General features: G+C 40.0%; 1 protein-coding gene and 1 long non-coding RNA gene across 4 annotated transcripts in view; both read right to left on the bottom strand.

The window, feature by feature from the left end:
- The window catches only part of GABRG3 (gamma-aminobutyric acid type A receptor subunit gamma3), a 484,848-nt gene that overhangs the window by 37,787 nt on the left and 423,527 nt on the right, over positions 1-23,534 (bottom strand). For all 3 annotated transcript variants that reach the window (XM_032259972.1, XM_032259974.1, XM_032259973.1), the window contains exon 6: positions 10,515-10,652. In XM_032259972.1, the coding sequence (XP_032115863.1) occupies positions 10,515-10,652 (138 nt within the window). The remainder of the gene's footprint in view (positions 1-10,514; positions 10,653-23,534) is intronic.
- Positions 19,522-22,941, bottom strand: LOC116537700. Its single transcript, XR_004263265.1, has 2 exons — positions 21,899-22,941; positions 19,522-21,706 (listed from the first exon to the last, which is right to left on the bottom strand). It is a non-coding gene; the product is annotated as an uncharacterized LOC116537700 (long non-coding RNA).

The raw sequence follows: 23,534 nt of genomic DNA, 5'->3' as shown, positions 1-23,534 counted from the left end.
AAGAGCTAACAATCCTAAATATATAAGCATCCAATACAGGAGCACCCAGATACATAAGGCAAGTTCTTAACAACCTACAAAGAGACTTAGACTCCCACACAATAATAGTGGGAGACTTTAACACCCCATTGTCAACATTAGACAGATTAACCAGACAGAAAATTCACAAGGATATCCAGGACTTGAACTCACACCTGGACCAAGCAAACCTAATAGACATTTACAGAACTCTCCACCCCAAATCCACAGAATATACATTCTTCTCAGCACCACATCACACCTACTCTAAAATTGACCACATAATTGGAAGTAAATCACTCCTCAGCAAATGCAAAAGAATGGAAATCATAACAAACAGTTTCTCAGACCACAGTGCAATTGAGTTAGAACTCAGAATGCAGAAACTAACTCAAAACCACACAGCTTCATGGAAACTGAACAACTGGCTCTTGAATGCTGACTGGATAAACAATGAAATGAAGGAAGATATAAAGATGTTCTTCGGAACCAACGAGAACGAAGACACAACATACCAGAATCTCAGGAACACATTTAAAGCAGTCTCTAGAGGAAAATATATAGCAATAAGTTCCCACATGAGAAGCATGGAGAGATCTAAAATTGACACCCTAGCTTCAAAATTGAAAGAGCTAGAGGAGCAAGATAAAAAAAACTCAAAACCTAGCAGAAGACAAGAAATAACTAAAATCAGGGCAGAATTGAAGGAGATTGAGACACAAAAAACCTTCAAAAAATCAATAAATCCAGGAGCTGTTTTTTTGAAAAGATCAACAAAATAGACAGACCACTAGCCAGATTAATAAAAAAGAATAACCAAATAGATGCAATAAAAAATGATAAAGGGGATATCACCACAGATTCCACAGAAATTCAAACCATCATCAGAGATTATTACAAACAACTCTATGCACATAAACTAATAAACCTGGAAGAAATGGATAAATTCCTGGACACTTGCCTCCTCCCAAGCCTAAACCAGGAAGAAGTCAAAACCCTGAATAGAACAATAACAAGGTCTGAAGTTGAGGCAGCAATTAAGAGCCTACCACCCAAAAAAAGCCCAGGTCCATAGAAATAGAAATTCCATTTGACCCAGCAATCCCATTACTGGGTATATATCCAAAGGATTACAAATCATTCTGCTATAAGGACACGTGCACACGAATGTTCATTGCAGCTCATTGCAGCACTGTTTACAATAGCAAAGACCTGGAACCAGCCCAAATGCCCATCGATGATAGACTGGACAGGGAAAATGTGGCACATATACACCATGGAATATTATGCAGCCATCAAAAACGATGAGTTTGTGTCCTTTGTAGGGACATGGATGAACCTGGAAACCATCATTCTCAGCAAACTGACACAAGAGCAGAAAATCAAACAACGCATGTTCTCACTCATAGGCGGGTGTTGAATAATGAGAATACATGGACACAGGGAGGGGAGCATCACACACTGGGGTCTGTTGGGGGGAAATGGGGGAGGGACAGTGCAGGGTAGGGAGGTGGGGAGAGATAGCAAGGGGAGAAATGCCAGATATAGGTGAAGGGGAGGAAGCAGCAAATCCCACTGCCATGTATGTACCTATGCAACAATCTTGCATGTTCTTCACATGTACCCCAAAACCTAAAATGCAATTAAAAAAAAGATAAAAAAAAAAAAAGAAAAGTCTCACTGGACAAAGAGGAAATGCACCCAGGTTATCTAATTTATAGCTACTGTGCTAATAATGACAAAGAGAGATTGACCCTGGCTGGCAAAACTTTGTTATCTCAGGAAACAGACCTGCATTTCTTCAGATTCTATGTTGATTATGACGGAAAATGGTCATCTGACCAAGTGTCTTCAGGTGAGCTGGATGAACATCACCTATGTAAGCTCCTGACTCCCAGGGGACTCCTAAGGAATCGATTCCCCACCTAGACACCCAGCCTCCAAATAGGTCCACGGCGCCCCTTGTGTGCACAAAAGCAGTGTGAACTTTTGAATCTGAATCCTGCTGAAAGCATTCAGTATTTGTGAAAACGAACTTGTGGAAAGCTACATGCCTGTGTGAGTCTATAAAACTAAATATCAACGAACTAAAATCAATCTGATCTGCCCCTTTCAAAAATTTTGGTTCATCTATTTGTATCCATATGCCAAAACTAGTTTTATCTGAAAAGTACAAAGTATATAAAAATGTTCCTTGTGAATAGATTTTAAATAATGAAACTATTAATATAAACATGAGAGAAGCGTAGCTACTAAAACATCAAAACACTATCTTCATTCCTATGTCTTCTTAATGCTTCCGTATTAATTTTTCTACGATGACAACTAAATGTTTGCAAAGTGATGTATTTATCCTTTAAAATGATTTGTTAAACAAATTAAGGGTTATTTTCTCCTGCAAACATTCATGTACTTTCTTTGAGCTAATTATTTTGCTAGCTCCGTGGGATGCCAGCAGGTGGATTCACTGGGAAACGTGTAAAATTAATGCCAGACAATCACTGCTGTCTCCTCGTAAGGTCGTTATCTCTGAGGCTGGCACTAGAATTGTCCTCCCCATTTTGCAGAGGAGGAAAGTGAGTCTCAGAAGTGAGACAGTGCACCCAAGATGACATATCTTGTGAGTGCAGGCCTGGAATTTAAACCCAGGTAGGACAGCTTCAGCGTCGCCTTCTCAACCTCCGTCTTCCAAGTCCTCCTTGGCTGCAATCACAATACAATGCTATGTGCTAAGTGTCACCATGGGGTAAAGTCAGGGCCTTATGGAAGTAAATGGCTGTCAACCTGTCCTGGTCTTTGACGGATGTGGGAGCAGCTCCTGAAAATGGCCTCCTGAGGAAATGACACCAATGCTTAAAAGCCCAGGGACGACTAAAAGTTATCCAAGTGAGCTGGGAGGTGGTGGGAGTGTGGCATGAGTGCTGGCTGGCTGTGGGCAGGAGCCAGCGCTCCACGGACGTCAGCACAGGCGTCCAGGGCTGTTTGCCCTTTATCCAGGGGAGGCTTCTCTGAGCACATTCCAGAGTGCTGTGCTCTACAGCCGTCTCGAGGGTCCGGCACGGCTTGCCCGTGCACTTCATGAACAAACATACTTTTAACATTCAGTTTGTCTTTTGCGTCATGGGATAGTGGCCGAACTACCTTAAAGGGTTGTCGTGTCATCGAAAGGGCACGCAAAACAGTGAGTGTTCCTGAGCGCCTTACACATGGCGATATTCCAGACATGCTTTCCAGAGCCTAAATCTCAACAATAATGAACTTTTATAGATAAATCATCATACTCTCTTATGTCAGGGTACAGATTTAAGACTTTCCTTCTGATCAAATGTTGGAAGCAGTAATATAATTCTACAATGAAAAAATGATGATATAAAATATCATCCATGCCAGCGCATATATTGTTGGTATATACAGTCCAATACTGGTTAGATAAATAAAACATCTGGAAACGGGGGGTCAGATACAGGAGGTCAAGTTAACTCTTTGTGGCACTGACATCATGGAAAAGCCACTGGTCTCAAAATGAGCGTGTCTCACACTAGCTACAGTGCATGTTGGGTGCACTGCTGAAGGCCACAGCTGAAACCTTGCTGAGACTGTTTCCTCATGTCCTACCTTACTCAAAGTATGCAGCGAGAACCAAAGGAAAACCATAAAATGCTCTTACGTCGAAATATTACTGTCACCATATAGTAAATGCTATAATTTGTTCAGGTCCCATGGGAGGAGTAATTAATTAAATCTGGTTTTTAAAAACCAAACATATCAGATATGATTTGTATCACAGAATTTCAATTTTCTTAGCAGATGAGCAGTTCATTAGACCAAGAAGAGGCTTTTTTTCCTGTATTTCCTGTCTGAATTAGAGATGGAAGATGACTCACAGTGGGGTTGAAAGATTTTTCACTCAATCTTGTGAGCAAAGATACTAACGCTATTTTTAAAATTAGGAGTTTCAAACTCAGACTGATATATCACCCAGATTGCATTCAGAAAAATATGACAAAAAGCCAAGAAGAAACCACTTTTTGAGTTTCTTCTACAAGAGCTATTTAAACATATATTCCTATTTGCATTCAAGATACAAATCTCACTACAGCATCCCGTTGAAGCATATCTCATTGAATAAAATGCCAGCAGTTGATTTAGTGGATGATTCCTAAGAAAGACAATGTGTAAATCTCTCAATTCTCCCTCAAGGGAAGTAAACTGAGTTAATAATAATAGGTAAGATGTGTGTATATATATATACACACACACATGCACACATACTGGCAAGTATGTATTTGGCATGTATTCATTCACTGAAATTCACAATACCCATATAAAGGGGAAGGCAGTTTCCCTCTCACTTATGAGAGGAGAGCATGGGTGGACACAGGAATTGGCCAAGGTCACACGGCAGGTAAGCAGTGCAGCTGTGTCCAAGCACACTGTGGTCTGACAGCAGCACCGGAGCTCCTGGCCTCTGTGCTCCCTCCCTCCCGTGGGAACGGCTGTAGGAACTATGTATATTTTTAATTAGCTGGAGTGTCAAACACACAGTATCAAAAACCTCACATATAGCATTTTTTTTTTGGAGTTTGGAGAATTACAGAAGCTTCTAAACGTAAAGACTGAATCAACTTCAAAAACATCAGATGTCCACATCAAGCCCTGTGACTTCTGCCATAGCCATGGGAGAGCAGCCTTTCTCCTGGCTGTTTTGACTGTAGTAAGTGCTCTCTGTGGGAGCCTATTTGTGGTCTTATGATAAACCAGGCACCAGAGGGAAAGCTACTAGTGCCGTTAATCTGGGGCTCCAGTCTCTTCCTCTGACGTCGGGGAGCCTTCGCTCAGGTCACTTCCACTACAAAGCTGCTTCTCAGCATACTCTGACCCTGACTGGAGCACCCCTCTGCCTGCCGTAAGCATGCCCGCTGCCAAGCAGCCTTCACGTTTCCGGTCCTATCTCACAAAGCTTCATGTGGGTGAGGGAAAAATGCTGCGCATTCTACCCAAATTATTTTAGACAACTGGACTCAGGTTCAAACAGGCATCGTGGGCCCTTGATATGGCAAAGATATGGATTAACCTGCCATTGTCATAAAGGTTTTACATGGGGGGGAGAAGCAGCTTGCTGTAAAGATCACAGACGCAATCTTTTTCTCTCTTCCTATTTTTCTTTAGCCTGAAAACATAATTATTTCGCCATTATTTTTATTGTCTGTTTTCTTTTTCTTTAGATAGCAAATTCTGTTCCATTTCTTTCTTTAAAAAAAAAAAGAAAATTCTGTTTCTTTTCACATTTGGAATTCCATTGTCTTCTGGTTGCCATGACTTCTGGTAAAAAGTCAGATATCTGTTAGTTTTGCTTAAAGATGCTTGAAAGCATGCTTCCCACCTTCGGTCCCAGCAGTTCAGTGGTTTCCTTGGATTAATCTTTGGGAGATGACCAGTATTCTTGAGTGTGTGATTCCACGTTTTCCATCCATTCAGAAGAATTTGAAGCTATGCTTTCTTCAAACATTGATTCTAATCCATTCTCTATAATCTCCACTTTTGGTATTCCACTTATTTTCAATTTTTGCTTTACCAATTACACATATGTTAGCATTTTATATCATATCCCACATATTCATTACACTCAACTTTTAAGGTTTTCTTCCTCTCTATTTTTTCTTCAGATTCAATATTCTCTGTTGATCCATTACACAACTGGTCATATTTTCTCCTTTATCTAATAATTTTTATTAACTTTACCTTTTGAACTATTAATTAAAATTCAGAAATTTTCTTTTTAAAATTTCTGCTTGATTGTTTTTCTTTTTATAAATTCCTTTTGGGTCAAATAATCCATATTTTAATTTATCACTCTTTTCCTCTGTTCTTTTAAAAAATATGTTATTTAATTATGTTATTTTATTCTCAAGTCCTTGCTTGGTCTGTTTCTATATTCTATTGTTTTTCCTTTGGATTTTGATTGTTTGGCAACAGTACAATTTTACATGAAAACCTGTAAGAAAAAAATTTACTATCCTTCAGAGGGGGCTCATCATTCTCTTTTCTAGGCCAAAGGTTGAGGCTAATCAACTTAATACCGTCAGGGGCTGGGTGACTGACGCCTGAGCTGTGGTTTGACAGGTGTCGCAGTCTGGTTTGCACCTGCTGCACAGATAACTCCTGGGGTTCTGGCTGAGAGTGTGGCATGTCACCGCGACTGGTACCTCCTCAGTGATGCTCTTTCCTTATCTTGCCCTCACTGGTAGAGTCGACTTTTCAGGCCCTTTCTCCTTGTTTTCTTTACTTTCTTCTTTTCACAGTTTGGAAATTCAGAAAATGTCTGGAGTATAGAATCCCTTTGCCTTTCCTTCCTTTCTCTCTAAGACAATGGCTCATAGGTATTTTAATTATTGAATCTCGCTGATGTGCCAACCCAAGAGAATAACTTTCCATAGCTACCTTCTTTCCAGACTCATAAAGCGGATTTTCATTGCATCATATGCAGGGCACATAAGACTACCGTGTATAATCACTGGCCACGTTCACCAATCACCTGGCTGAGTGGTGTTCACCAGACCTATCCCCTGTACATCTCCTTCCTCTGTCTCCTCCGGTGCTCTTTGGAAGAAAGTCGCCACGTGCAGCCCACCATTAAAGAGCAGTAGCTACACCCGACCTCCTTGAGGGAATAACATCTACATAAACCATGTGAAATTCTGTATGGGATTTGTCTATGTTCTCCCATGTGTGTATGTATTTATTTATTCAATCATTTATTTGTATCAGTGTGGCCTTATGGATATTTAGTTTACAATCACATCTATAATCCCAGCACTTTGGGAGGCCCAGGCAGGTGGATCACCTAAGGTCAGGAGTTTGAGACCAGCCTGTCCAAGCTGGTGAAATCCCGTCTCTACTAAAATTACAAAAACTTAGCCAGGCGTGGTGGTGGGCACCTGTAATCTCAGCTACTCAGGAGGCTGAGGCAGGAGAATTGCTTGAACCTGGGAGATGGAGGTTGCAGTGAGCTGAGATAGTGCCTCTCCAATCCAGTGTGGGTAGCAAGAGCAAAACTCCATCTCAAAAAAAAAAAAGTCTCTTATTTTTAATTATGCAAGGTAACCTCTGGTTAGTGTAAGCAAAAGGTCAGCTGCAATTGTCCTTGGGGGATAGTTGAGGAAGCCACAAAGACTGCACAGAGACTGTTCAAGACTATCAGTAACATAACAAAACACCCTGCTGTGCTGGTCAGAAGTCTTAGCAGAGTAAGCTGTGATCCCATATGTGATTTTTATGCCATCCACCAGCTGTACTCATTAAGCTGGTCTAGCCCAATGCCTTCCAAACTTCACCATCATCAGATTCACCTGGAGGAGGAAGACTCACACCTGCAACTCCCTAGGAACTCCAAGTAAAAAGGATGTGTCTGGGACGAAGACTCTCATTTCCCAATGCAATTGAAAAGCTCCTCCTCACAATGTGCTAACCCTTCTGGGTTACTGCCATGGGTTACGCTGTATTCACCCGAAGGTTTTGCAACCTGACCCACAGTACCTGTGAACATGACCTTATCTGGAAATAAAGTCTTTGAAAATGGGTAAGGTGAGGCCAGGAAGGCAGGGCGATTCCAATACGACTGGTATTTCTATAGAAAGAGGAAATGCAGACACAGAGACAGACACCTCCAGGGAGAAGAAAACAGAATGACATGGAGAGAATACCACCTGCAGCTGACGAGAGGCTGGAGCAGACCCTTCCCACACGGCACACGGAAGATGCCAAGCCTGCCAACCTGACTGCAGACTTCCAGCCTCCAGAGCTGAGCGGCAACACATTGTTTCTGTTGTCTGAGCTGCAAAGTTGGTAGAACTGTTAAAGCAGCTCCAGGACACTGATGCGGTGACTAAGGTTTTTGAACAGTGCTTGCGCATTTAAATGTGTATTTATTATATTACCTCCAAGTCTCAGAATGACATAAATACTATTCTTGATATTCATGTTGTCCCAACAGAGAAAAGTGGGTCCCGTCAAATAAACGCAGCTGTTTAGGGCTGTGCCCACAGTGTGGTGGGGTCAGAGTGGCCACAGTGAAAGGATGGTGGGTGGTGACAATGGACACAGGCCACCTCACAGGGCCTGGACTTGGCAATGCACCTGCAGGCTCCCGACTCTGAGGTTTCCCAAAGTGTTTCCTTTTCACAAATAAGTTCCCCAGCAGAATTATTTACATAGGCTTGAAAACCTGGCACGATCACATCCATCCTCTTCAAACTTTACAATGACTTGTGAGAACCAAGTCGACGGTATTGCAAAAGCATTAGTCTTCTTGGAAAAAAAAAAAAAAGAATACGTAAGTGTGTTATTGCCACAGTCATAAGTTTGAGTTAGGAGACTGGGAAACAGGGAATAACATTTGTCTATGAAAAGGCATTTATCTGAGAGGGATCCTTTAAAATGCCATCACAGCCCCATGGCCGATCCTCCACATTGTGAAAATGCCAATCACATTTAGCAAGCAATGATGTCTCATGAATATTTGTTAAAGAGCAAACCATTGACACCTGAATTGATGCTGGATTCTGCCTGAAAAGCACACAGGCAACAACACCCCCCAGCTTCTGGCAGGGCATGACTGCGTGTGGGCTCCAGGACCACGCTCCCATATGTGCATATGAAATGGGAATTTTTTATTATCCAAAGGACGTTTTCCTTACAAGTGTAATTATACAAATGATTGAATATGGTTGTAACACTTTTTAAAAATATGAATTTAGAGATCGATTGTAATTTCTTTAAGAGCCACAGTAACGGAGCGCAGGCACTTTCCTGAGCTAGTATTTGCTTGCAATCAATTTCAAACCCCCTGAGCTAGTTGGGTTCAGCTTAACTTTGCATCTCCTTGTGTTTTCAGAGCACCAGGAAAGGAGAAGCAGTGACCTTTGGGATTTAAATGCTAGAGCAGGCCTCCCTGTGGCTCGGTAACTCCCTTCAGGCAACCTTAGACCCCAAAGGTCTGCTGGTGCACTGCGGCCTCTAACACAGGGAATTACATTACCAGTGTAGCTGCCTCTTAATTGGGAGCAAGCCTTCCAAAACGTTTCCCTTTGTGCTGCTTCCACAGTTCATTTAAATAAATCGTGGTGTTCCATTATTTAACACTGTCATTTTTTCATATTCAAACACAGATCCCATTTCTCAACCTTGCCACCATGACACCCATAGAGAATCTTTTGCTTTTCTCCCTTAATGAAGTAGCTTTTTCAGGACTTTTCTTGATGTGTAAATATATGTGTGTGTATCAATTCATACATGTATGCATATCCATATATATTTAGCTTTTTTTAAATTAATAACATTTATCGAGAACCAAAGCTGAATGTCCTGCCATCAGCCTATTTCTGCTCATTCCAAAATATACTTCCTTGAATTCACTGCAGGTTATTCTCAGTGATGGTATGTCTACAGACATTTTTATCAGAATAAAATAGTAGGTTTGCGTCTTACTGCAATTGGTAGATAGATACAGATATATAGAAGAGATAACAAGAAGTCTCTGGCCAGGTATGGTGGCTCACACGTATCACCCAGCACTTTGGGAGTCCCAGGCAGGTGAATCACCGAAGGTCAGGAGTTTGAGACAAGCCTGTCCAAGGCAGTTGTGCCAAAAATTAAGACTGGACTTTAAGGATATTTGTCATTAATTCTCAAAACTGACATCTTAACCTAGTAACCAATAAAATAAATGATTGGAGAATTTTAAGAGCCAACAAATTCTTCGTACCAACAAACAATAAGATCAGTAGAAAAGCTGACCCTACCTTCAGCTGCACCCCATACTCTGCCAAAAGAAAATCAGTTGCAAAATAGTGGACCCTGGGAATAATGAAACACCAAAACCAAAAAAAAAAAAAAAAAACCACAACAATGTAACGCATAAGACAAAAAGCAAAACAAAACACGCTCAGATATATTCGCAGGCAGAACAACTATTTAATTACAGGATTTTGAATATGCATATAATGATGATCTGATAAAATCAGATTGGTAGGTAATTACTGTGCTCAATCATTGAGAAAGAAACTCAAAGTTAAAGATAAAACTTAGAGTAAGTAAAAGGAATTAAAATTCAAAGGACATGTCACACCAGCTTCTTTTATGTGTGGATTCTCAGTGATATCTGATTCTTACGTATGTGGAAATTTGCAGAATTCTCCCCACCAGCAAAATTGGTTTGCATACATACGGTCAGTAGTGAGTTAGCTTAAGTTTATAACCAGGTTTATAGACATTATGCAAAGATGGCCTGGATTCAAAAATACAAATTAATTCTAATCATCCCTCTCCCATACCAATTAAAACATTAAAACACGTTTTCACTTTGAACTAGTTGTTTTGTCTCAAATATCATTTCTATATCATGGTTGCCCGAAAGGCTTGCACTTTAAGGATATGATTACAGTTGCCTTAGACCTCTCTGGCTTTTGAGAGCTACGCTTCTTTCAGTAAATTCCTACCTGCAGACGTTGTCACGATTTCTGTGGTGTTTCTGAGGCCCATGAAGTCAAACTGATAAAGCCGCCATGATTTCTGGTCAGCTGCCTCCACTGAATTTTTTCTCCATCTATAAATCATTTCTTCTTTGGGATAGCCATCTAAAAATGCAGAACAAACATTAACCCTTGAAGGTACACATGCATAAATCATTAAAGTAAAAATTATAATTCTGATCAATTAGTAGGAGTTAAACTTTTAGGCCACGTGTGCTCTCTAAACTTTCCTCCGAGACACAGAAACTGGACAAATGAATGGCCAGATGCCACCTAATCCTGCTGTAGGCTTCACGAACGGCCAGGTGCTCCCGAGCAGAGGCCTGACCACTGACAACACACAGGGAGCGGTGTCTTCATCTCTTTAGCCTTGGGGAGCCGCAGCTGCCATGGCCCTTCAAGCAATGGAGGTGCTAGTCAACGGCTCCCGGCCTCGGAGCCCTCTCCGTGCAGATCTAACTATGAAGCCCACACCCATACACCTTCCACCCTTCCCCACAATGTAGTCCATGAGATCTCAGGGAAGAGGAGTCAGTAAGGTAATCACCGATTCGATAGATTCCAAAGACCCTTCCTCCTATCAGTCTCCAGCGTTGATAGGTGAATGTTGACCTGCCTCAGAGACCCCTTCTTATGTGGTTAATTACTCCACGAGTGTGAGCCTGGCGTTTCTGCTGCCTGGGGCCCAGGCTGGCACCTGCCTAGATCATGACATCAGGCAGGTGCTCTGCCCCACTCCTGTGAGTGCTGTCACCAGGGCTCCCTGGCTCCCTGACCTGGGTATTTTCCCAGATGCCTGCTTTTCTGCCTGCAGCTACACTCCTGAATTCCCCACTTCTGATGCTTGGGACAACACCAACCCGTCAGCTGGAGCTCTATGACCTGTGCACCTGCTCTCTTTGTACTGCCTAATCTGCAGGCTCTGCGGCTGTGTCTGCCCCACAGGGCACATCCCACTCTCAAGAACAAGCCTAGGCCTTGTGTCACCGGCAACGCACGGCAGCACTGCATTCTCGGCCTTCACTGATTCACAGGGACACGGATTGCGTGACTCTGAAAGAAACGTATGCACCATCTCAATGCGTTATCCCACACGCTAAAAGCACCGCCTTAGTGCACACATATGTATGCAAACATATTAATAAAGTGGTTGAAATGTGCTGATTAAACATTTAAATCAGTTTGCAAAATTCTTAAAGGCAATCTGCCTTCTTGATTTTTTTTCCCTTTCTGCCTGACATTGCTGGCTTGGCTCCACCACTGGAAGACTAAAGTGAAGCACAGGCACACCCCGCTTTCTGATTGTGGGTTGCCTGGTGAAATTACTGTCAGCACAGCAGGGACACATGCTCTCCCCTAACCTGAAAATGCTAAGCTCAAGGTACCCAGAGCCAGTCTGAAGCATTTCTATGAAGGAATCAAACACTGCACTTCGTCCAATTGCTTTCTAACCGCATTAAGCTGTCATAATTACAAAAGGTGTTCTATGCTGTAATTCTTTCTTCTTAACTTTGTTTTAAAATTACATTTATTTGACATATAATGCACATACATAAAATTCACACAGTTAATGTATCCAAATCAGGGGTTTTTCACATATTCTCTGAATGGTAGAACCATTACCCTAATCTAATTTTATAATATTTTCATCACCAAAATGACCAAAATGACCTGACCAAGGAGGGGTCATTCCCATTTCCCCCCCTTTCCCTCACACACACACTATCCATCTCACCTAGTCCTAGGCAGTCACTTACATATTTTCTGTCACACAGTTTGGTCTATTCTGGACGTTTTATATAAACAGAATCATACGATATGTGAGCTTCTGTAAATAGCTTATTTAACATAGCATAATGTGTTCAAGATTCACTCCTTCTGGAGCACGTATCAGTATTCCATTCTTATTTACTGTCAAATTATATATATATATATATATATACACACACACACACACACACACACACAGACACACACACACACACACACACACACACACACACATGTATTTTGAGGTGGAGTCTTGCTCTGTCGCCCAGGCTGGAGTGCAGTGGTGTGATCTTAGCTCACTGCAACCTCTGCCTCCGGGGTTCAAGGAATTCTCCTGCCTCAGCCTCCTAAGTAGCAGGGATTACAGGTGTCTGCCACCATGCCCAGCTAATTTTTTGTATTTTTAGTAGACATGGGATTTCACCATGTTGATCAGGGTGGTCTCAAACTGCTGACCTTGTGATTTGCCCACCTCAGCCTCCCAAAATCCCAGGATTACAGGCATGAGCCACCACACCCGGCCTCAAATAATATTTTACTGTACAGACATACCATAGGATTTTGTTTGTCCATTCATCAGTTGATAGACATTTTGGTTGAGTCCATTTTTTCAAGATTACGAATGATGTTGTTATGGGCATTTGTGTACACGATTTTGTGTTGATGTATCTCTTCACGTCTCTCGGTTACACACCCAGTAGTGGAATTGCTGAGTCTGAGTAACCACATTTAACATGTTGAGGAACTGCCAGATTGTCTTCCAAACTGGCTGCAACTTAAAATTCTATCAGCAATGTACAAGGATTTCAATTTCTCCATATCCTCTACAGCACTTGTTAGTGTCTGTCTTTTTAGTGATAACAATTGTAGCAGGTGTGAAGTGGTATATCATCATTGTTCTGATTTGTATTTCTTCAATGACTGATAATACTGAGCATATTCTCAGCTTTTATTGGCTATATTTATATTTTCTTTGGTGAAGTGTTTGTTCAGATCTTTTGCTGATTTTTTAGTCGGGTTGCTTTTATATTGTTGAGTTTTAAGAGTTATTTGTATCTTTGGGTACAAGTCCTTTATCAGATATATGTTTTAACATATTCTCTCCCTTTATGTGGTTCATCTTTTCTTCTGAAGCAACTGGAATTTTTTAATTATAGGAATATATAAATCATTTAAAGTCTATCATTGGAGTCATTTCTGAGTGTACAATTTGGTGGCATAAAGAACATTCACAATGGCGTGGAGCAGCCACCAGCATCCATCTCCAGAAGTCCTTTTCTCTATAACAGAATTTATTTTTCAGTGTATTTCTACTCACAGCAAAACGGAGTGGAAAGGAAAGAGATTTCCTGCATGCTCTCTGCCCCATTATCCACATCCCCTGCAGAATGGTACATTGGTTACAACCGATTAGTCATATCGTTATTACCAAGAGGCCACAGTTTACCTTAGGGTTTACCCCCTGTGCTGTGTATTCTACGGGTTTGGACAAATGTGTAATGACATGTCTCCACCACTGTGGTATTGTACAGAGTATCTTTCTTGCCCTGCAAGTCCTCAGTGCTCCACCTATTCACCTCTCCCTCCCGCCCTCCCCCACAGCAACTACTGAGTGTTTTACTGTCTACATGGTTTTTCTTTTCTAGAGTGTTTTAAGGTTGGACTCGTACAGTATGTAGCTATTCAGGTTTGCCTAGTAGTAATATGGATTTATTTTTTCCCTGTCTTCATGGCTCCGTTGCTCATTACTGTCCCCACTTTACAAATAAGAGAGCTGAGGCACTGAGACAGTAAGTACTGTCCACAAGGAGGACAGAGCATAAGGTCAGGACGTGAGACTCGAAGTGTCCATCCCTTCACCCTCTGCACAACACTGGCCTCCGTCTGTTCTTCTGATTGTCGTGTTCCCCAAATCCAAGTTCCTCAACTTAGATTTTCCTCAAAGTACATTCCCTACCACGGAGCACAAGAGCCTCCCTTTTGAGAAACCCACTTTTCTCGAGAGTAAAGAGGTGACTGTTTCCAGACTGCTTATTGTCTTCACCTTTATGGAAATGCAGGTAGTGTTTCAAAACAACATTAGGAATTACCAATCATTTAAAAAACGGCCTGTCTTCCACACTTTTCTCAAAGACTTGATGGAAACACTTTAGTCCTTTGCGGCGCTTTTTATAAAACACTTCCAGAGATGGACATGCCACAAAGCTAACGAGGCTGGACCACACAGCCCTTGTTTGCACGGCCCCTTCCAAAGCGCTGGAGGGACACTGCAGCTTTTTCGTGGATAATTCTGAATCATTAGAAAAGAACTCCTGTCCATTTGTTTCCTCTCTTGGTATGTTTTGTTGGGTATTTGACATTCTGAATTTTAACATTTTTGTATTAATCATTAATTTCTATGTTTATCTTTGTATTTATGTTTACGTAATACTTTCCTGAGACATGCTCAGATATTTTTATATTTAATTTGTTATTCTGAAATTATTTTGGTCTGGGCCTTTCTACCGACTGCCAATCATGTATTTTATTTGTGTGATATAAATATATTTGTTTTATATATATATATTTGTGTGATAAAAAATTTATTTGTGTGATATTAACAAACACTACTTGTCATCAAATTTTTAAAGAAGAAAATGCCTGTGGCTAGGAAAATGAAGCCTTCTTATCAGCAAAAGTAATTCCTAATCTCCTCCATCAATCTGTCTGCCTGGCCTCACGTGGTGGCAGTGAGGCTAATGTTGGCCCTGAGGGGCTGGCCGTGACGGCTGGCCTTGTTCCAGCCCACTCCCTGGCTCCTTTGATGGAGAAGTTCCACTTCAGAGTCTCTGTGCAAAGCCTATGAAGCAAGGCATTTCCTGATCTTTGAACCTAGAAACCAATATTAGGAAAACTTTAAGACAGACAGACAGAGTTTAACCCTTACATATACTTTGTGTTAACACATGCCTGTGTTTTCATTAAAGAGAAGGGACACTGCTTTTTAACTATCAGTTCTCTCACACACATCACGAGATGCAGCCTAACTGTAAAATCACTACAGTGTACCAGAGAACTCACAATTCTAGTCATAATCACAGAATCTTTTGGAAATCCGATAAATTTCATTCATTTATTATCTGACATCAATTTACAATGAAAATATGAAAGCCATTTCTTTTTTCTTAAATAACAATAAAAAATACACTATTAGGCATTTGAAAAAAGAAAACTAAAAACTGGTCAGCCAGCTTATTAAGTTTAATATATTAAGTAAAAATAGCAATGAGTTTTGTGCCATTTATAATTTCAGTGGCTGGTCAAATCTGTCACAAAGGTAGATTCTTACTGTCTACCTACCGTTTCTTACTGCCTTCTAACACACTCAGGCTTAGTCAACAAACTACCGCACAAGTAGAAAACATTTTCCCCTGTAAAAAATTGCACTTTTCAGGTTCTGATTTTCAAAGACAGGTGTATTTCTCCCCTTTTCTATAGCTTCAAATTTTCTTGCAAATCAATTTGGGTCCCATAGAAGAAAAATAAAAGGGCTGCACAAAGAGGGTACCTATGAGAAAGCACCAGGTCAATGAATATGCAGGGAATTCTACCAAATCTTTAACGTTCCAGATGCTGTTAGTGCCATTTCAGCCAGCCCAGAGAGTAGGAAATACAAGAAAAAACATCTAATTATATTTTTATATAGTGAGTATTACAATGATTTACAACCTAATAATGAGTGCACAAGAAAAGCATTCTTGCTTCAAAATATGAAGGCAAAATCTCACATAAAATAATAATTGACAGAATTCATCAACACATTTCTTTTAATACATTATGATCTATTAGGGTTTATGCAGGAATTAGAGATTCATGAATATAATCCATCATGCATTTTTCTCCATAGAAAGAAAAACACAATTGAGAAAATGCAACATATGTTTGTGTTAAGAACACTGATTAAGCTAAAGTTAAAAACATATTTTATATATATAGAGAGAAAGGGTATATATGTTCCTAAGATCCAATAACTTAATAGGAAAATAGAGATCCTTTTCCTTTTAAAATTGAAAGCAAGATAATATCCATTGCCTTCCTTACCGTTTGTCATTATATTGTATATATTAGCTAGCATACTCTTAACAAAGTAAATAAATATGTAAAACAATGACAGGTATACAGACTAGAAAGCAACATATGTTGCAAGGAGCAGTGGCTTATACCTGTAATTCCAGCCCTTTGGGAGGCCAAGGTGGGCGGGTCACTTAAGGTCAGGGGTTCAAACCAGCCTGGCCAACACGGTGAAACACCATCTCCACTAAAAATACAAAAATTAGCAGGGCATGGTGGTGTGTGCCTGTAGTACAAGCTACTCAAAAGGTTGAGGCAAGGGAATTCCTTGAACCTGGGAGGCAGAGGTTGCAGTAAGCTGAGATTGAACTACTGCACTTCAGCATGGGCAACAGAGCAAGACTCCATTCTCAAACAAAAACAAATGCTTACCTATCCAGAATACAAAAAGGAATTAATAAAAAAACTAGTAGACATATTTTTCTAAATTATCATAAAATACACAGGCATAAACTTAACAAAAAACATTCAAATCCATGCGAGAAAGTTCATAAGTTCCTACTGAGTCCAACATAGATTAAAGAAATGCAAAGACACACCATATTCTTATTCTTGCGTAGGGAGACTGTACAACACACAACAGAAAGATGGTGATTCTCTCCAAGTTTAATTATGAATTTCATGTGAACTCAACAAGAAGATTGTTAACTTTTTTTCCGTTTCCAGAGTTGATGATAAATTTTATTCATAACAATCAAGCAAGAATGGCCAGGAGAAGTACAGTGAGTGGGGCTCACTAGTCATAGGTTATTAACTATTATAAACACTCTACACTACACCTATTGTGTATGGTGCTTGACTGATCAAAGAAACAGGAAAGATGAAAATTCCCTTGGGATTAGTTTATGATGTAGGCAGTTACTTAAATTAGTAGGAGGAAGAAGGAGTTATGATCAGTGGAAGCCATATGAAAAAAAGATAAATTTGGATCCATGCTTATATTACACATGAGAATACATTCTGAAACCACACTTGCAAAAACTGTAACAGCAAGAAACTTATGACAGGGAAACAGATATGACCTAATTGACTCCATCTTGCCTTTAACCTCTAAGCTGCCCTTGTTCATTCCTGGGCATGGTCCAAAATAACTTTGGGGGAAATTTAGTTTATAGTTTAAATGATAATAGCTCTTACCAAAACTAAACTGCCTTTATGAAACTGATAAAAGAGCACAAGTTTAGGACTATGAGAGGGGCCTGAATTCTACTAAGATGTAGGTGTAGTTAAATGATAACCAGCCATTGTCTGGAGGTCACAAGATTTGTAGCTTCAATTACTCATGTAAATAACATCACTATCATGGAAACTAAGACTGACCCTTTGAGATGTCTTTTCAGACTTTTACATTTCTGATGCCTGGATGAATCACTGGGACCAGCCTCTCCTCTCATTCCCACACCCAGAGTGGACTCAGCCTAGGAGCACCATTTTCTACACCTCTGTGATTTCCTTCCCCACTGATCAGCAGCACCCATTCCTTAGCCCACATCCATCAAACTATCTTTAAAAAACCCTGGCCTCTAGAGTTCAAGACCAGCCTGGTCAACATGGTGAAACCCTGTCTCTACTAAATATTCAAAAGTTAGCTGGGCGTGGTGGCAGGCACCTGTAATCTCAGCTACTCAGGAGACTGAGGCAGGAGAAGCACTTGAATCAAGGAGGAGGATGTTGCAGTGAGCTGAGATCATGCCATTGCACTCCAACCGGCGACAGAGTGAAACTCCACTTCAAAAACAAAACAAAACAAAACTCTGGCCTCTAAATTTTGGAGGAGGCTGGTCTGAGTAATAATAAAACCCTTGTTTCCTGTTCAGCTGGCTTTGTGTGGATTAAACTCTTTTTCTAATGCAATTTCCCTGTCTTGATAAATCAACTCTATCTGGGATGCAGGCAAGATGAACCCATCGGGCAGTTACAATTCCAAATGAATCAGGGATCTAAATGTTAAACAACAACAAAAAAAGACAAAGAAAAAACAGCCATATGCTAGGATAGGAGACGTGAATAAATTCCTTTACAGCTTTGGCTTTGGAAAAACTTTTCCAGCAATGACTCAAAATCCAGAGGCAATTGAAAACTATACTTACAAAATTGTCTACATAAAAACATGATTTTTAAAAAGCATGGTAAAAAAAAGAAAAGCAAAAATGGCAAATAACAATTTGGGAAAAACAGAGTTAATATGTCACAGGGAAAGGACTAATTATGCTGATATAGAATAATTTATAGACATGTGGAAAGTAAAAAATTCCTCTTCAAAGTTTCACTTCTTGTTAAATAAATAATAAATATTAGAAATAATAGTTTCTTGTAAAGACTAACTTCCTTCAAAGCCTTCTTGCTTTTCACTAATAACTCTTTATTAAGCCCTATCCTATGTAGCTGTTAGATATAAAAGCATAAAAACATTCTATGTCCTTGTAATTTAACCAGATATTTGTTTTGGATGTGCTCAGGCACATCCCAGCTCACAGCCTATGCCCCTTCCTTATTTGGAAATGTTATTACTGGTCTAAGTCCTTTTGCAAGCAATTTCCTCTTTTCCTTTGTTCTCTGTTGCCTTTAGTTATTTAGGAAAGTTTTAAGTTGTTAGCCGAGTGGGTTTAGCTTAGACTGAGTTGCAGCTCAAACCAATGGAGCTAGGACACAGCAGTAAGGACCCAATGCATAAGGGACTATCTTTCCTTTGTTCATTGTGCTCTCCTGGCAAGATTGTTGATGAGCAGCACCCTTTCTGCAGAAAGTAAAATTGCCTTACTGAGAAAATTCTTTGAGCACTAGTTCTTCTTTTTGGCACTGAGGAATGAGCATTTCTAACAAGATACAAGAAAAATAAGACAAAAAGTCCAATAGCATGAAAAAGTAAAAACTGTGAATAGTTAAGAAAGTAAGAAATAAAAATGGCCCATAAGCCACTTTAAAAAAAAACAACACCCAAATTCAATCCTAATAAAAATGCAACATACTGGGCACCAATAAACTACACTGAAATTCAATAAATAAAGGGAAAGAATTAAGCATTTTCCCTGTCTTTCCTGTATATACTGAATTTCAGACTAAGTAAGTACTGATGTGCAAAAGGTTTTTTTTGGACAGACTAACCACTAACAAATGCAGAAGGAATTATATAATTACAATACAGCCACTTCAGAGTTCTGAGAAGCAGCTACCTCTCTTCCAGGAATACTGTACCACTCGATTAAAGAAACCCATAATTTAATCTTTTGGGGCTTAAAAGATTAAAGCCCCAAACCCCATGGCACGACTGTCTCTTGAACACTCACCTTTCTTGAGTGTGTACTTTTGTATTTTCACTGTATCCTGACTCATTCTTGAATTCTCTCTCACAATGTTGTCAAGACCCTGGACACAGGCAGGGGATGAGGTCCCATAGGCATTTGGGGACCTCTCCTGGCCCGCTGGTATCAATACTGTGACCATTGATTTGATAACTGTACCTAAGTGACTAATGGGTGGACAGTATGTACATGGTGGATACCCTGGAGAAAGGGACAATTTGCATCCTGGGTGGGACGGAGCTGGATGGTAAGAGACTTCATCATACTACTCAGAATGGTGCCCAATTTAAAAGTTATGAATTGTGTGTTTCTAGAATTTTCTGTTTAGCATTTTTGGGCCAAGGTTGACTGAAGGTAAGTGAAACTGCAGAACTTGAAACCTGAATTAGGGGAGATGAGTACATTTATAGGAAAATCCACACATTTACTTTAGAGTATTCTTTAACAAATGTGAGAGGAGAGATACTTGCAGCCAAAACAGAAGAAAGTTGGTGCTGAATAACTGGCACGTGAGGTTTCATTGCACTCTTTTATCCATGAAAAATAGAACTACAGCCTCTCTTTAGCCAATGAAATAACTGGTTTGATGCTCAAAAAGTTTTTCAAAATAGAACAACACAGGAAGGCCCCAAACAGCAGTACCTGCAATCCTAGGCCCTGGATTCAGGCTCTGTCTTGTACTCACATGCTGGGAGGCTGTGATCCCACGAAGTAATGCAAGCCCTGTCCGTATCTCAGGCCCCTTATCTGTGAACTGTGGAGAATGTGGATGGGACTCCACAGGTAACTATATGTTATTGTCTGAATGTCTGTGTCTCCCCCTAAATTCATATGTTGAAGTCCTAACCCCCAATGGGATGGTATTTGAAGGTGGGGCCTTTGGGAGGTTAATGAGGTCAGGAGAGTGGAGGCCTCCAGATGGGATTAGTGCCTCATAACAAGAGATATGAAAGATGATGTTTCTCACTTTGTGTGAGGACCCAGCCAGGGTGCACATGTGCAGGCCAGAAGAGGCCCTCACCAGACACTGGATCTGCTGACACCCAGCTGGTACTTCCCAGCCTCCAGAACAGTGAGAAATGCATGTTGGTGGTCTTTGGGTTTTTGTTCCAATAGGCCCAGATGACTAAGACACTATATAAAATGCACAGCAGTGTTCCAGGCCAGTCATTGCTGAGTTGATGTTAACTGTAGTTTCTATTGTGCTGCCAAAAAAAATAGAAAAATTACATCCCTTACTCAAAATACCATATTAAAAAGCTCTCCCTTTTCACTGGGCTCTCTGGAAAGCTCTCCCTCTGTGTGTCTCCAGCCCTTGGCTGCTAAAGAGGGTGGTGGGGAGGCTTGGAGAACGGCCGCCACCACACTGTCACCATGCTTACCCTTGGGGTCCCCTCCAGTTCTCTCTGCCACTTCCCTCCCCTCTCTGTGCTTTCCACTAGGATACAACAGTTTAAGAGGAGCAGCAGCCTCACAGTAAAATTACGCTGTACACAGCCTTTTGTCTACAGAAGAGTGATACTTTTTTTGAATGGTGAGTGTTAAGTGGTAGCTTCCCAGTCTGTTGCATTTTGACCGACTTTGAGAAGTGTTTAGAAGGAAAATAGGACAACTGTTGATTTAAAAGATGTAATACGAAGCTGTTTCAAATTTATGTTTGTTTCTGTGCAATAAGAAATAAATTCTGCTTTGGAAACTGGGATCATTTTCTTGTCTGTAGTTGTTAATGTGTCCAAGTATAATAATGATTTTACTGATGCTATGAACACTGCTATTTTCCCCATGCAAATGTCACACAAATGTCCCAGGGCTTGGAATTGACTCAGGGAATCATCAGTTACAAATTTACCACTGTTGGGGGTAGAAGTTTCCAGAGATTAAGAGGCACTGTAGATTATACTGAATATTCTGTGGTCTTCTATGGAATATTGTGGAGTCTGCTGCTGGATCACAAACCCTTTGCTCACTGTTTAGAAACTATGCCAGACTCTTGTCGGGGGTAGGGAGTTGGGGAGAGATAGCAAGGGGAGAGATGCCAGATGTAGGTGATGGGGAGGAAGGCCGCAAATCACACTGCCACATGTGTACCTATGCAACAATCTAGCATGTTCTTCACATGTACCCCAAAACCTAAAATGCAATAAAATAAAAATTAAATAAAATAAGAACCTATGCCAGACTCTTTAACTTTCTTCAGAGATTTCTCAACTCAGTGCAGCCCAGCATTCAACGTTTTTTTTTTTTAATGAAATAAGAGGTCTTGAATTGAAGCCTACAGGTTGTTTAGCCTCAGCTCCTGTTTACCAGGTTTCTAGATATTAAGCAAGCCACTCAATCTTTGGGAGCTTTATCTTTTTAAAACATAATGGGATGGTCTACAACAGTATTTTTGAAACATTGGGTCTTTAGAATCAGTTAAGTGGATGACGTCCAGCATTTTAAAACGAGATACAGAAGAGAACATATGAGAAGTCATCATGTAGATGTGTCTTCGAACATCTAAGTCTGCTTTTGCTTTCCCTTTTCTGTCTAATATAAAGAGGTGGTTTCCATTTACATTTTTATACAGATGTTTGTTATGCAAATAAAATCTGTTAAAACTTATGTATTAATTTTGAATCAAGCTTCCTTCAAAACTTAATTTTAATCATTTTAGTGGCATGCATTATTTTTTCAAGATCTCTGATCATATCACCTGTAAATAATGATAATATTAACTTTTACAATATTTGTGGTGCTTATTTTTATTTCCTTCATATGTTACTAAAGCAGAGACAATGTTCCTGATCCCTGCTATGTGTTGTACATCCAGGATTTCTGTTTAATACACATTTAGTGTTTTTATTGAAATCAGTCACTGAATCATGTTTTAAAAATTTCAATGCGTTTACTTAATAAATTACTTTGAAAGATTCTCTAACATTGCATTATTGTCATCTTTCTGGAATTATGGTATGTCAGTTTTTGGATAAATGCTGAATTAGGCAGACAGTATACTAATCTTTGCAGATTTAGTAGGAGTCTAAATTGTGGCATGCCATGTATTTCATCTTGTAGCACAAAAGTTATTTAAAAACTCTCTATGTCAGGTGATAGGAGAAGTTAACACTGGAATAAGACATATTATTCCAATTTATACTTTTAATTCCAGTAATAAACATTGGTTTCTTAAAAGTTTGGTAGAATTTATCTCATCTACTATATATAAGACTAAGGACTTGAAGTAATATACACGGAATATTGTATATTATACATATAGAAAAGTACTTGTAATTGAAGTACACACACACACACACACACACACATATATATATACAGAAAAGAAGATGAATCAAACGTATCCAAATGATTTATTTACAAAGTGTGATATGTCTACCTACCCAGCGCTCTAGTCAGGAGCAGGACATTATAGACCTCAAAAGCCCTTATATCCTGTCCATCTTAATTACCTCCTCCCAAAAGAAACCAAAGTCTTACCCTCAGTCACATGAATCGCCCAAAGACAGGAGCCCTCTGGCCTCCTCCTTCGTCTGAATCACAATCCTATGCCACAGATAACCAACAGCCTGACTATCCAGTCCTTCCATTTTCAAATATATTGTTCTAAGGTTCTTACATATTTCTTTTGTGGTTTTTAAATGAGTATCGTTTCTGTGTTCTTTCATATTTTAGACACTTTTGTTTTACTTTCCTCTATCAAATCTGCTGGGGCTGGCTTTTATTTAGTTTCCTTCCAAACTCAGAGTTCTGGTTATTTGTTGGTTTTGTTCTTTGCTTCCATTTTATTAAGTTCTTGGCACCTTTC

Source organism: Sapajus apella, unplaced genomic scaffold, assembly GCF_009761245.1.
Source record: "Sapajus apella isolate SASKATOON/1434 unplaced genomic scaffold, GSC_monkey_1.0 scaffold113, whole genome shotgun sequence".
NCBI classification, from domain to species: Eukaryota; Metazoa; Chordata; class Mammalia; order Primates; family Cebidae; genus Sapajus; species Sapajus apella.
Note: the sequence above shows the minus strand (reverse complement) of the source record. Positions and strands in the feature narration are given on the sequence as shown.